The 13,987-nt window shown below is 39.5% G+C and overlaps 1 protein-coding gene across 2 annotated transcripts in view; it reads left to right on the top strand.

Moving 5' to 3' along the window:
• Positions 1-500: 500 nt before the first annotated feature.
• Positions 501-13,987, top strand: part of AGPAT3 (1-acylglycerol-3-phosphate O-acyltransferase 3) — a 291,686-nt gene continuing 278,199 nt past the window's right edge. The window contains exons 1-3 of one of the 2 annotated variants that reach the window (XM_053705715.1): positions 501-849; positions 12,585-12,816; positions 13,319-13,488. In XM_053705715.1, coding sequence (XP_053561690.1) covers positions 12,639-12,816; positions 13,319-13,488 — 348 coding nt within the window. In that variant the 5' untranslated portion in view covers positions 501-849; positions 12,585-12,638. Of the gene's footprint in view, positions 860-12,584; positions 12,817-13,318; positions 13,489-13,987 lie in introns of both variants that reach the window. The other variant, XM_053705716.1, reaches the window with a different exon arrangement.

The following is a 13,987-nucleotide window of genomic DNA, read 5'->3' as shown; positions in this document are numbered from 1 at the left end:
TGCCCTCGCCTGTAATGGCCGGTTATGTATTGCCCTTTCTAGCACAGTTTTTTTTACCATGAGAAGCAAAACAATAAATTGCCCCAAGACCGGTTTTATTAGGGTCAGGGCAGTATGTGGCTTATAGGCACTTTTGCCTTTGTGGAACCCTTTTTTAAAATAAAAAAACTGGGAAGAGAGGGCAGCAATGTCACATGTCCTACAATTCTGACAATTAGCTCCAATGTCACTTGTCTGGGATTGGATAATGATTGTCACCCTTCTAACCAATAGGAGCACAGGAGGAAATACGCCCAAGTGACAAAGAACTAACCACATGGTCATTTTTATATTTTTGTTATTTAAGGGGGGATATTTTCTTGAACCCAAAAAGTACTTTTTTTTACCTCTTAGTCCTCCTCGTCACTAACAACAGAGTGACACTGGGTCATGTGATTCGGGCTGCACGGCACTACGTGATGTGGGCGTGGCCCCCATAAAACGTAACGCTGCGTGCGTGCGTCCGTCCTCTAGGAGACCACAGCGCTCACACCCCAGGGCCAGGCCTTTGCACTGCAATCTAACGCCACACGTGAACTGAGCGCGCACCCGCCACCTGACTGAAACAAACATGATAGCGGCGGCGCGTGGGTGACGGCCGGGTCAAGGGGGGTGCCCGCTGGAGAGTGGAGTCAGACTGTCAGTTACTGCTCCCTGACCATCAGCACGCGACACGGGCAGTGGCAGTCACTGGACACCTCTGTTAGAGTCTTACTGTAATTCAATCAATGAGTCCGCGCGAGGCCTAATTAGAGAGCCGGCACTGATCGTACGGTGTTTGCACTCAGCAACTGCGTGACTCCCAAGCAGGTACCTACCGGTAGTGTATCACTGTATATAGCATAACTCCTATAGTGTATCACTGTATATAGCATCTCACCTGTAGTGTATCACTGTATATAGCATCTCACCTGTAGTGTATCACTGTATATAGCACTCCTATAGTGTATCACTGTATATAGCCTCACACCTATAGTGTATCACTGTATATAGCATCTCACCGGTAGTGTATCACTGTATATAGCACTCCTATAGTGTATCACTGTATATAGCATCATACCTATAGTGTATCACTGTATATAGCACTCCTATAGTGTATCACTGTATATAGCATCACTCCTATAGTGTATCACTGTATATAGCATCATACCTATAGTGTATCACTGTATATAGCATCATACCTATAGTGTATCACTGTATATAGCATAACTCCTATAGTGTATCACTGTATATAGCATCATACCTATAGTGTATCACTGTATATAGCATAACTCCTATAGTGTATCACTGTATATAGCATCATACCTATAGTGTATCACTGTATATAGCACTCCTATAGTGTATCACTGTATATAGCATCACTCCTATAGTGTATCACTGTATATAGCATCATACCTATAGTGTATCACTGTATATAGCATCATACCTATAGTGTATCACTGTATATAGCACTCCTATAGTGTATCACTGTATATAGCACACCTATAGTGTATCACTGTATATAGCATCATACCTATAGTGTATCACTGTATATAGCACACCTATAGTGTATCACTGTATATAGCATCATACCTATAGTGTATCACTGTATATAGCATCATACCTATAGTGTATCACTGTATATAGCATCATACCTATAGTGTATCACTGTATATAGCATCACTCCTATAGTGTATCACTGTATATAGCATCATACCTATAGTGTATCACTGTATATAGCATCATACCTATAGTGTATCACTGTATATAGCATAACTCCTATAGTGTATCACTGTATATAGCATCATACCTATAGTGTATCACTGTATATAGCATCACTCCTATAGTGTATCACTGTATATAGCATAACTCCTATAGTGTATCACTGTATATAGCATCATACCTATAGTGTATCACTGTATATAGCATCACTCCTATAGTGTATCACTGTATATAGCATCATACCTATAGTGTATCACTGTATATAGCATCATACCTATAGTGTATCACTGTATATAGCATCATACCTATAGTGTATCATTGTATATAGCATAACTCCTATAGTGTATCACTGTATATAGCATCATACCTATAGTGTATCACTGTATATAGCATCATACCTATAGTGTATCACTGTATATAGCATCATACCTATAGTGTATCACTGTATATAGCATCATACCTATAGTGTATCACTGTATATAGCATCATACCTATAGTGTATCATTGTATATAGCATCACTCCTATAGTGTATCACTGTATATAGCATCACTCCTATAGTGTATCACTGTATATAGCATCATACCTATAGTGTATCACTGTATATAGCATCATACCTATAGTGTATCACTGTATATAGCATCATACCTATAGTGTATCATTGTATATAGCATAACTCCTATAGTGTATCACTGTATATAGCATCATACCTATAGTGTATCACTGTATATAGCATCATACCTATAGTGTATCACTGTATATAGCATAACTCCTATAGTGTATCACTGTATATAGCATCACTCCTATAGTGTATCACTGTATATAGCATCATACCTATAGTGTATCACTGTATATAGCCTCACGCCTATAGTGTATCACTGTATATAGCATAACTCCTATAGTGTATCACTGTATATAGCATCACGCCTATAGTGTATCACTGTATATAGCATCACGCCTATAGTGTATCACTGTATATAGCATCACTCCTATAGTGTATCACTGTATATAGCATAACTCCTATAGTGTATCACTGTATATAGCATAACTCCTATAGTGTATCACTGTATATAGCATCATACCTATAGTGTATCACTGTATATAGCATCATACCTATAGTGTATCACTGTATATAGCATCATACCTATAGTGTATCATTGTATATAGCATAACTCCTATAGTGTATCACTGTATATAGCATCATACCTATAGTGTATCACTGTATATAGCATAACTCCTATAGTGTATCACTGTATATAGCATAACTCCTGTAGTGTATCACTGTATATAGCATAACTCCTATAGTGTATCACTGTATATAGCCTCACACCTATAGTGTATCACTGTATATAGCATAACTCCTATAGTGTATCACTGTATATAGCATAACTCCTATAGTGTATCACTGTATATAGCATCTCACCTGTAGTGTATCACTGTATATAGCATCATACCTATAGTGTATCACTGTATATAGCATAACTCCTATAGTGTATCACTGTATATAGCATCACACCTATAGTGTATCACTGTATATAGCATAACTCCTATAGTGTATCACTGTATATAGCCTCACACCTATAGTGTATCACTGTATATAGCATAACTCCTATAGTGTATCACTGTATATAGCATCACGCCTATAGTGTATCACTGCATATAGCATCTCACCTATAGTGTATCACTGTATATAGCATCATACCTATAGTGTATCACTGTATATAGCACTCCTATAGTGTATCACTGTATATAGCACTCCTATAGTGTATCACTGTATATAGCATCATACCTATAGTGTATCATTGTATATAGCATCATACCTATAGTGTATCACTGTATATAGCATCACTCCTATAGTGTATCACTGTATATAGCATCATACCTATAGTGTATCACTGTATATAGCATCATACCTATAGTGTATCACTGTATATAGCATCATACCTATAGTGTATCACTGTATATAGCATCATACCTATAGTGTATCACTGTATATAGCATCATACCTATAGTGTATCACTGTATATAGCATCATACCTATAGTGTATCACTGTATATAGCATCACTCCTATAGTGTATCACTGTATATAGCATCATACCTATAGTGTATCACTGTATATAGCCTCACACCTATAGTGTATCACTGTATATAGCATCTCACCTATAGTGTATCACTGTATATAGCATCTCACCTATAGTGTATCACTGTATATAGCATCTCACCTATAGTGTATCACTGTATATAGCATCTCACCTATAGTGTATCACTGTATATAGCATCTCACCTATAGTGTATCACTGTATATTGCATCTCACCTATAGTGTATCACTGTATATAGCATCATACCTATAGTGTATCACTGTATATAGCATCATACCTATAGTGTATCACTGTATATAGCATCATACCTATAGTGTATCACTGTATATAGCATCTCACCTATAGTGTATCACTGTATATAGCATCTCACCTATAGTGTATCACTGTATATAGCATCTCACCTATAGTGTATCACTGTATATAGCATCTCACCTATAGTGTATCACTGTATATAGCATCTCACCTATAGTGTATCACTGTATATAGCATCATACCTATAGTGTATCACTGTATATAGCATCATACCTATAGTGTATCACTGTATATAGCATAACTCCTATAGTGTATCACTGTATATAGCATCTCACCTATAGTGTATCACTGTATATAGCATCTCACCTATAGTGTATCACTGTATATAGCATCATACCTATAGTGTATCACTGTATATAGCATCATACCTATAGTGTATCACTGTATATAGCATCACTCCTATAGTGTATCACTGTATATAGCATCTCACCTATAGTGTATCACTGTATATAGCATCATACCTATAGTGTATCACTGTATATAGCATCATACCTATAGTGTATCACTGTATATAGCATCACTCCTATAGTGTATCACTGTATATAGCATCACTCCTATAGTGTATCACTGTATATAGCATAACTCCTATAGTGTATCACTGTATATAGCATCTCGCCTATAGTGTATCACTGTATATAGCCTCATACCTATAGTGTATCACTGTATATAGCATCTCACCTATAGTGTATCACTGTATATAGCATCATACCTATAGTGTATCACTGTATATATAGCCTCACACCTATAGTGTATCACTGTATATAGCATCACGCCTATAGTGTATCACTGTATATAGCATCACGCCTATAGTGTATCACTGTATATAGCATCACTCCTATAGTGTATCATTGTATATAGCATCACTCCTATAGTGTATCATTGTATATAGCATAACTCCTATAGTGTATCACTGTATATAGCATCACTCCTATAGTGTATCATTGTATATAGCATAACTCCTATAGTGTATCATTGTATATAGCATCTCACCTATAGTGTATCACTGTATATAGCCTCACTCCTATAGTGTATCACTGTATATAGCATAACTCCTATAGTGTATCATTGTATATAGCATCACTCCTATAGTGTATCACTGTATATAGCATCTCACCTATAGTGTATCACTGTATATAGCATCACGCCTATAGTGTATCACTGTATATAGCATCACTCCTATAGTGTATCACTGTATATAGCATCACTCCTATAGTGTATCACTGTATATAGCATCATACCTATAGTGTATCACTGTATATAGCATCATACCTATAGTGTATCACTGTATATAGCATCTCACCTATAGTGTATCACTGTATATAGCATCTCACCTATAGTGTATCATTGTATATAGCATAACTCCTATAGTGTATCATTGTATATAGCATCATACCTATAGTGTATCACTGTATATAGCATCTCACCTATAGTGTATCACTGTATATAGCATAACTCCTATAGTGTATCACTGTATATAGCATAACTCCTATAGTGTATCACTGTATATAGCATAACTCCTATAGTGTATCACTGTATATAGCATAACTCCTATAGTGTATCACTGTATATAGCATAACTCCTATAGTGTATCACTGTATATAGCATAACTCCTATAGTGTATCACTGTATATAGCATAACTCCTATAGTGTATCACTGTATATAGCATAACTCCTATAGTGTATCACTGTATATAGCATCATACCTATAGTGTATCACTGTATATAGCATCACGCCTATAGTGTATCACTGTATATAGCACTCCTATAGTGTATCACTGTATATAGCATAACTCCTATAGTGTATCACTGTATATAGCATAACTCCTATAGTGTATCATTGTATATAGCATCATACCTATAGTGTATCACTGTATATAGCATCATACCTATAGTGTATCATTGTATATAGCATAACTCCTATAGTGTATCACTGTATATAGCACTCCTATAGTGTATCACTGTATATAGCATCTCACCTATAGTGTATCACTGTATATAGCATCTCACCTATAGTGTATCACTGTATATAGCATCTCACCTATAGTGTATCACTGTATATAACATAACTCCTATAGTGTATCACTGTATATAGCATAACTCCTATAGTGTATCACTGTATATAGCATCTCACCTATAGTGTATCACTGTATATAACCTCACACCTATAGTGTATCACTGTATATAGCATCATACCTATAGTGTATCACTGTATATAGCATCTCACCTATAGTGTATCACTGTATATAGCATAACTCCTATAGTGTATCACTGTATATAGCACTCCTATAGTGTATCACTGTATATAGCATCTCACCTATAGTGTATCATTGTATATAGCATCTCACCTATAGTGTATCACTGTATATAGCATCTCACCTATAGTGTATCATTGTATATAGCATCTCACCTATAGTGTATCACTGTATATAGCATCTCACCTATAGTGTATCATTGTATATAGCATCTCACCTATAGTGTATCATTGTATATAGCATCTCACCTATAGTGTATCATTGTATATAGCATCTCACCTATAGTGTATCACTGTATATAGCATAACTCCTATAGTGTATCATTGTATATAGCATCTCACCTATAGTGTATCATTGTATATAGCATCTCACCTATAGTGTATCACTGTATATAGCATAACTCCTATAGTGTATCATTGTATATAGCATCTCACCTATAGTGTATCACTGTATATAGCATCATGCCTATAGTGTGTCACTGTATATAGCATCTCACCTATAGTGTATCACTGTATATAGCATCTCACCTATAGTGTATCACTGTATATAGCATAGCTCCTATAGTGTATCATTGTATATAGCATCTCACCTATAGTGTATCACTGTATATAGCCTCATACCTATAGTGTATCACTGTATATAGCATAACTCCTATAGTGTATCACTGTATATAGCATCTCACCTATAGTGTATCACTGTGTATAGCATCATACCTATAGTGTATCACTGTATATAGCATCTCACCTATAGTGTATCACTGTATATAGCATCTCACCTATAGTGTATCACTGTATATAGCATCTCACCTATAGTGTATCACTGTATATAGCATCACACCTATAGTGTATCACTGTATATAGCATCATACCTATAGTGTATCACTGTATATAGCATAACTCCTATAGTGTATCACTGTATATAGCATCACCCCTATAGTGTATCACTGTATATAGCATCATGCCTATAGTGTATCACTGTATATAGCATCACACCTATAGTGTATCACTGTATATAGCATCTCACCTATAGTGTATCACTATATAGCATCTCACCTATAGTGTATCACTGTATATAGCATAACTCCTATAGTGTATCACTGTATATAGCATCTCACCTATAGTGTATCACTGTATATAGCATCACACCTATAGTGTATCACTGTATATAGCATCACACCTATAGTGTATCACTGTATATAGCATCATACCTATAGTGTATCACTGTATATAGCATCACACCTATAGTGTATCACTGTATATAGCATCTCACCTATAGTGTATCACTGTATATAGCATCTCACCTATAGTGTATCACTGTATATAGCATCACACCTAGTGTATCATTGTATATAGCATCACACCTATAGTGTATCACTGTATATAGCATCACACCTATAGTGTATCACTGTATATAGCATCACACCTATAGTGTATCACTGTATATAGCATCTCACCTATAGTGTATCACTGTATATAGCATCTCACCTATAGTGTATCACTGTATATAGCATAACTCCTATAGTGTATCACTGTATATAGCATCTCACCTATAGTGTATCACTGTATATAGCATCACACCTATAGTGTATCACTGTATATAGCATCTCACCTATAGTGTATCACTGTATATAGCATCTCACCTATAGTGTATCACTGTATATAGCATCTCACCTATAGTGTATCACTGTATATAGCATCACACCTATAGTGTATCACTGTATATAGCATCACACCTATAGTGTATCACTGTATATAGCATCACACCTATAGTGTATCACTGTATATAGCATCTCACCTATAGTGTATCACTGTATATAGCATCACACCTATAGTGTATCACTGTATATAGCATCACACCTATAGTGTATCATTGTATATAGCATCATACCTATAGTGTATCACTGTATATAGCATCATACCTATAGTGTATCACTGTATATAGCATCACACCTATAGTGTATCACTGTATATAGCATCACACCTATAGTGTATCACTGTATATAGCATCTCACCTATAGTGTATCACTGTATATAGCATCTCACCTATAGTGTATCACTGTATATAGCATCACTCCTATAGTGTATCACTGTATGTATGTAGCCTCGCACCAGTGGGGTATCACTGTATGTATGTAGCCTCGCACCAGTGGGGTATCACTGTATGTATGTAGCCTCGCACCAGTGGGGTATCACTGTATGTATGTAGCCTCGCACCAGTGGGGTATCACTGTATGTATGTAGCCTCGCACCAGTGGGGTATCACTGTATGTATGTAGCCTCGCACCAGTGGGGTATCACTGTATGTATGTAGCCTCGCACCAGTGGGGTATCACTGTATGTATGTATGTAGCCTCGCACCAGTGGGGTATCACTGTATGTATGTAGCCTCGCACCAGTGGGGTATCACTGTATGTATGTAGCCTCGCACCAGTGGGGTATCACTGTATGTATGTAGCCTCGCACCAGTGGGGTATCACTGTATGTATGTATGTAGCCTCGCACCAGTGGGGTATCACTGTATGTATGTAGCCTCGCACCAGTGGGGTATCACTGTATGTATGTAGCCTCGCACCAGTGGGGTATCACTGTATGTATGTAGCCTCGCACCAGTGGGGTATCACTGTATGTATGTATGTAGCCTCGCACCAGTGGGGTATCACTGTATGTATGTAGCCTCGCACCAGTGGGGTATCACTGTATGTATGTAGCCTCGCACCAGTGGGGTATCACTGTATGTATGTAGCCTCGCACCAGTGGGGTATCACTGTATGTATGTAGCCTCGCACCAGTGGGGTATCACTGTATGTATGTAGCCTCGCACCAGTGGGGTATCACTGTATGTATGTAGCCTCGCACCAGTGGGGTATCACTGTATGTATGTAGCCTCGCACCAGTGGGGTATCACTGTATGTATGTAGCCTCGCACCAGTGGGGTATCACTGTATGTATGTAGCCTCGCACCAGTGGGGTATCACTGTATGTATGTAGCCTCGCACCAGTGGGGTATCACTGTATGTATGTAGCCTCGCACCAGTGGGGTATCACTGTATGTATGTAGCCTCGCACCAGTGGGGTATCACTGTATGTATGTATGTAGCCTCGCACCAGTGGGGTATCACTGTATGTATGTAGCCTCGCACCAGTGGGGTATCACTGTATGTATGTATGTAGCCTCGCACCAGTGGGGTATCACTGTATGTATGTATGTAGCCTCGCACCAGTGGGGTATCACTGTATGTATGTATGTAGCCTCGCACCAGTGGGGTATCACTGTATGTATGTATGTAGCCTCGCACCAGTGGGGTATCACTGTATGTATGTATGTAGCCTCGCACCAGTGGGGTATCACTGTATGTATGTATGTAGCCTCGCACCAGTGGGGTATCACTGTATGTATGTAGCCTCGCACCAGTGGGGTATCACTGTATGTATGTAGCCTCGCACCAGTGGGGTATCACTGTATGTATGTAGCCTCGCACCAGTGGGGTATCACTGTATGTATGTAGCCTCGCACCAGTGGGGTATCACTGTATGTATGTAGCTTCGCACCAGTGGGGTATCACTGTGTGCACGTAGCCTCGCACCAGTGGGGTATCACTGTATGTATGTAGCCTCGCACCAGTGGGGTATCACTGTATTTAGCCTCGCACCAGTGGTGTATCACTGTGTGCACGTAGACTCGGACCAGTGGTGTATCACTGTATGTATGTAGCCTCGCACCAGTGGGGTATCACTGTATGTATGGAGCCTCGCACCAGTGGTGTATCATCACTTGATAACTGCTTTATGTTTATATTGGGAGATGGCCCAGGACTCTATTGATTCCCTCAGTGTTTGCCTTGCAAGAGTTAAATCACCTAATGTCTCTCTCTGTATTCTGCTGATATTTTCTGCTGATGTTTCTAGAAGCGCTACATTAATTTTAAATAACTTTTTAGAATTGTCTGATACTTTATGCATTTTTAGAATATTAAACTGTGCTTCTTTTATCCTTTGATTAATTTGACTCCACTTTTAGTGCCTATCCATGCTGTGATTTAGTTCATTGAGTATTTTTTATCTTTGGGAAGGAGATCATTTGGAGTGGGCAGTGAGTCAGGAGTTTACCCTCTTCCGTTTTTTTTATTAGCGGAATACATTATATTTGGTACTTGTCTTTTTATTGCACTTATAGACACATCTGCGCTTTTTTCTGGTTCTTAATAAACACTCTTGAATCCAGGCGGCACTTTCTCTGCATGTTTTTTTTTTTACAATAGTGTGTGCCAGATTATGGGTATGGAACAGAATATAGTCTTAGCTTTGACTGTGGGGAAACCAGGAATGATTTTGTGTCCTGCTGATTGGATGTGATCTGATTTGCACAGATTATTAAGAGGACAGGGCCTGCTGATTGGATGTGATCTGCTTTGCACAGATTATTAAGAGGACGGGGCCTGCTGATGGGATGTGATCTGACTTGCACAGATTATTAAGAGGACGGAGTCTGCTGATTGGATGTGATCTGCTTTGCACAGATTATTAAGAGGACAGGGCCTGCTGATGGGATGTGATTTGATTTGCACAGATTATTAAGAGGACAGGGCCTGCTGATGGGATGTGATCTGACTTGCACAGATTATTAAGAGGACGGAGTCTGCTGATTGGATGTGATCTGACTTGCACAGATTATTAAGAGGACAGGACATGCTGATTGGATGTGATCTGATTTGCACAGATTATTAAGAGGACAGGGCCTGCTGATGGGATGTGATCTGACTTGCACAGATTATTAAGAGGACAGGGCCTGCTGATTGGATGTGATCTGCTTTGCACAGATTATTAAGAGGACGGAGTCTGCTGATTGGATGTGATCTGACTTGCACAGATTATTAAGAGGACAGGACATGCTGATTGGATGTGATCTGATTTGCACAGATTATTAAGAGGACAGGGCCTGCTGATGGGATGTGATCTGACTTGCACAGATTATTAAGAGGACAGGGCATGCTGATGGGATGTGATCTGACTTGCACAGATTATTAAGAGGACGGGGCCTGCTGATGGGATGTGATCTTGCTTGCACAGATTATTAAGAGGACGGGGCCTGCTGATGGGATGTGATCTGACTTGCACAGATTATTAAGAGGACGGGGCCTGCTGATGGGATGTGATCTTGCTTGCACAGATTATTAAGAGGACGGGGCCTGCTGATGGGATGTGATCTTGCTTGCACAGATTATTAAGAGGACGGGGCCTGCTGATGGGATGTGATCTGACTTGCTTGCACAGATTATTAAGAGGACGGGGCCTGCTGATGGGATGTGATCAGACTTGCACAGATTATTAAGAGGACGGGCCTGCTGATGGGATGTGATCTTGCTTGCACAGATTATTAAGAGGACAGTTGTGTGAGATAAGGGAATGTGTGTGTGTGCTTGGTGCTAATGCTGCTGGGATTATGTTGGCACCAGCTTAAGAGCGCTCGCAGCGTATTGTATAGGGATACAGAATGATAATGTGCCAGAATTACTTATCTCCTCTGCTCACTATTTAGTGTTGGCATTCAGCAACACTACTCCTGTGTATTTCTGTCTAACTACTTGCTTCTCATTCTCAGCATGTCTCCAAACCCACCTACCTTTCACCGCCAGTGCTTTATTTACTGTAACTGTCTGCCAACTTCTTTCTCTTGAAATGCCAATCCTTTTTATTGCCCACCACCTTCTGCCTATTGGTATTCCTGTACTTTGTTTGAATTGTCTAACCATCCTACACCTCTAAGCCTGTATACAGTTACCTTGGGTACCCACTCCTCACTTTCTCTTGATGTGCTTATCTTATATACCCTTGTCTCTCCTCTCACCTTAGCATGACAACTCTTTATGCCTTATTACCTTGTTTGTCCACCCCCTCTGCCTTTTGGATTTACAAACTTTTGTACCCATCTCTATCTCTCTCCCGTTTGGCTTGCCAAACCTTTATTGCCTATTATTGTGTCTGCCCTCCCCTCTCTTTAATTTTGGTATGTAGTTTCTTATTGACTGGTGTGCCCACCATATAGACATGGCAATCCTTTATTACCTGTCAGCTTGGCTCCCCAGTCCTTCTATCCCTTTTGCCTCCTCTTATCTATCTTTATCCGCATCTCATTCAGCTCGGTGTTACCTACATTACAGTATGTCAATGTTCTCTTTCCTTAGGACGGTGGCGCTGAGTGAGGGTCCGTGTAAGCGGCACTGAACGGTGGGTGCAGGATGGGGGTCTGGGAGTTCGTGAAGACCCAATTTGTTGTTCATCTACTCATTGGATTTGTCTTTGTATTGAGTGGCCTCATTATCAACTTCCTGCAGCTTTGCACCCTTCCTCTATGGGGGGTAAACAGGCAGCTGTATCGCCACATCAACTGCCGCCTGGCATATTCCTTCTGGAGCCGTGAGTACAAAATAAATTTAGACTTTATTCTGGTTAAAACCCCAAGTAACCTACAGATCCCTCGCAAGATGCAACTTGAGGTAGTGACCACTCCCTCATCTTAGGCTTGCCCACGTGTTGTCTGTCTTCCCTTCTGCTCTCCCCCTCGTCGTCTCAGCATTCCCTTTTGCTCTAACCCCCCCGTCATTGTCATCTCCACCTTCCCTTCTATGCCTCGCCTTCCCCACCGTCATCTTCTCCGCTTTCCCTTCTATCCCTCGCCCCCCCTTCCCCACCGTCATCGTCTCAGCTTTCCCTTCTATTCCCCCCTTCCCCAACGTCTTCGTCTCAGCTTTCCCTTCTATTCCCCCCCCTTCCCCAACGTCTTTGTCTCAGCTTTCCCTTCTCAGATCCTACACCTCAGTTTTCTCTTTTCTTCCCTGTCTTCATCTTAGTTTACCCTACTGCTGCACCCTCTTGTCATTTTTGTCCCATGTTTTATGGCTGTTCACTTACCCCACAGAGCTGGTGATGTTGTTGGAGTGGTGGTCTGGCACTCAGTGCACCCTGTTTACAGATCAGCAGACTGTGGACCACTTTGGGAAGGAGCATGCCATTATCATTCTCAACCACAACTTTGAGATTGACTTCCTTTGTGGCTGGACGATGTGTGAGCGCTTTGGAGTTCTGGGGGTGAGTGAGATATATTTGGCCACACCTACCTTCCCTTGGACTCGAATTCCCCCCCCCCCCCCCCATACAAAACCTTTTAACATTTTCAAACCTTTATTGTGCATGCAGACCTTTTGTAATGTGGCACTTAATTGTGAATATATAAACATTTATTCTGTGCACAGACCTTATTATGTGTTGCTTAAAGGGCCATGAAACCCACATTTTTTTTCTTTCATGATTTAGAAAGAGAATGCAATTTTAAACATCTTTCTAATTTACTTATATTATCTAATTTGTTTTATTCTCTTGATATTCATTGCTGAAAAGCATATCTAGATATGCTCAGTAGCTGCTGATTGGTTGCGGCACATAGAAGCCTTGTGTAATTGGCTCACCATGTGCATTGCTTTTTCTTCAACTAAAGATATATATATATATATATATATATATATATATATATATATATATATATATATATATATATATATATATATATATATATATATATATATAAAAA

Source organism: Bombina bombina, chromosome 3, assembly GCF_027579735.1.
Source record: "Bombina bombina isolate aBomBom1 chromosome 3, aBomBom1.pri, whole genome shotgun sequence".
Taxonomy (NCBI): Eukaryota; Metazoa; Chordata; class Amphibia; order Anura; family Bombinatoridae; genus Bombina; species Bombina bombina.
This window is presented reverse-complemented; position numbering and strand designations above follow the sequence as displayed.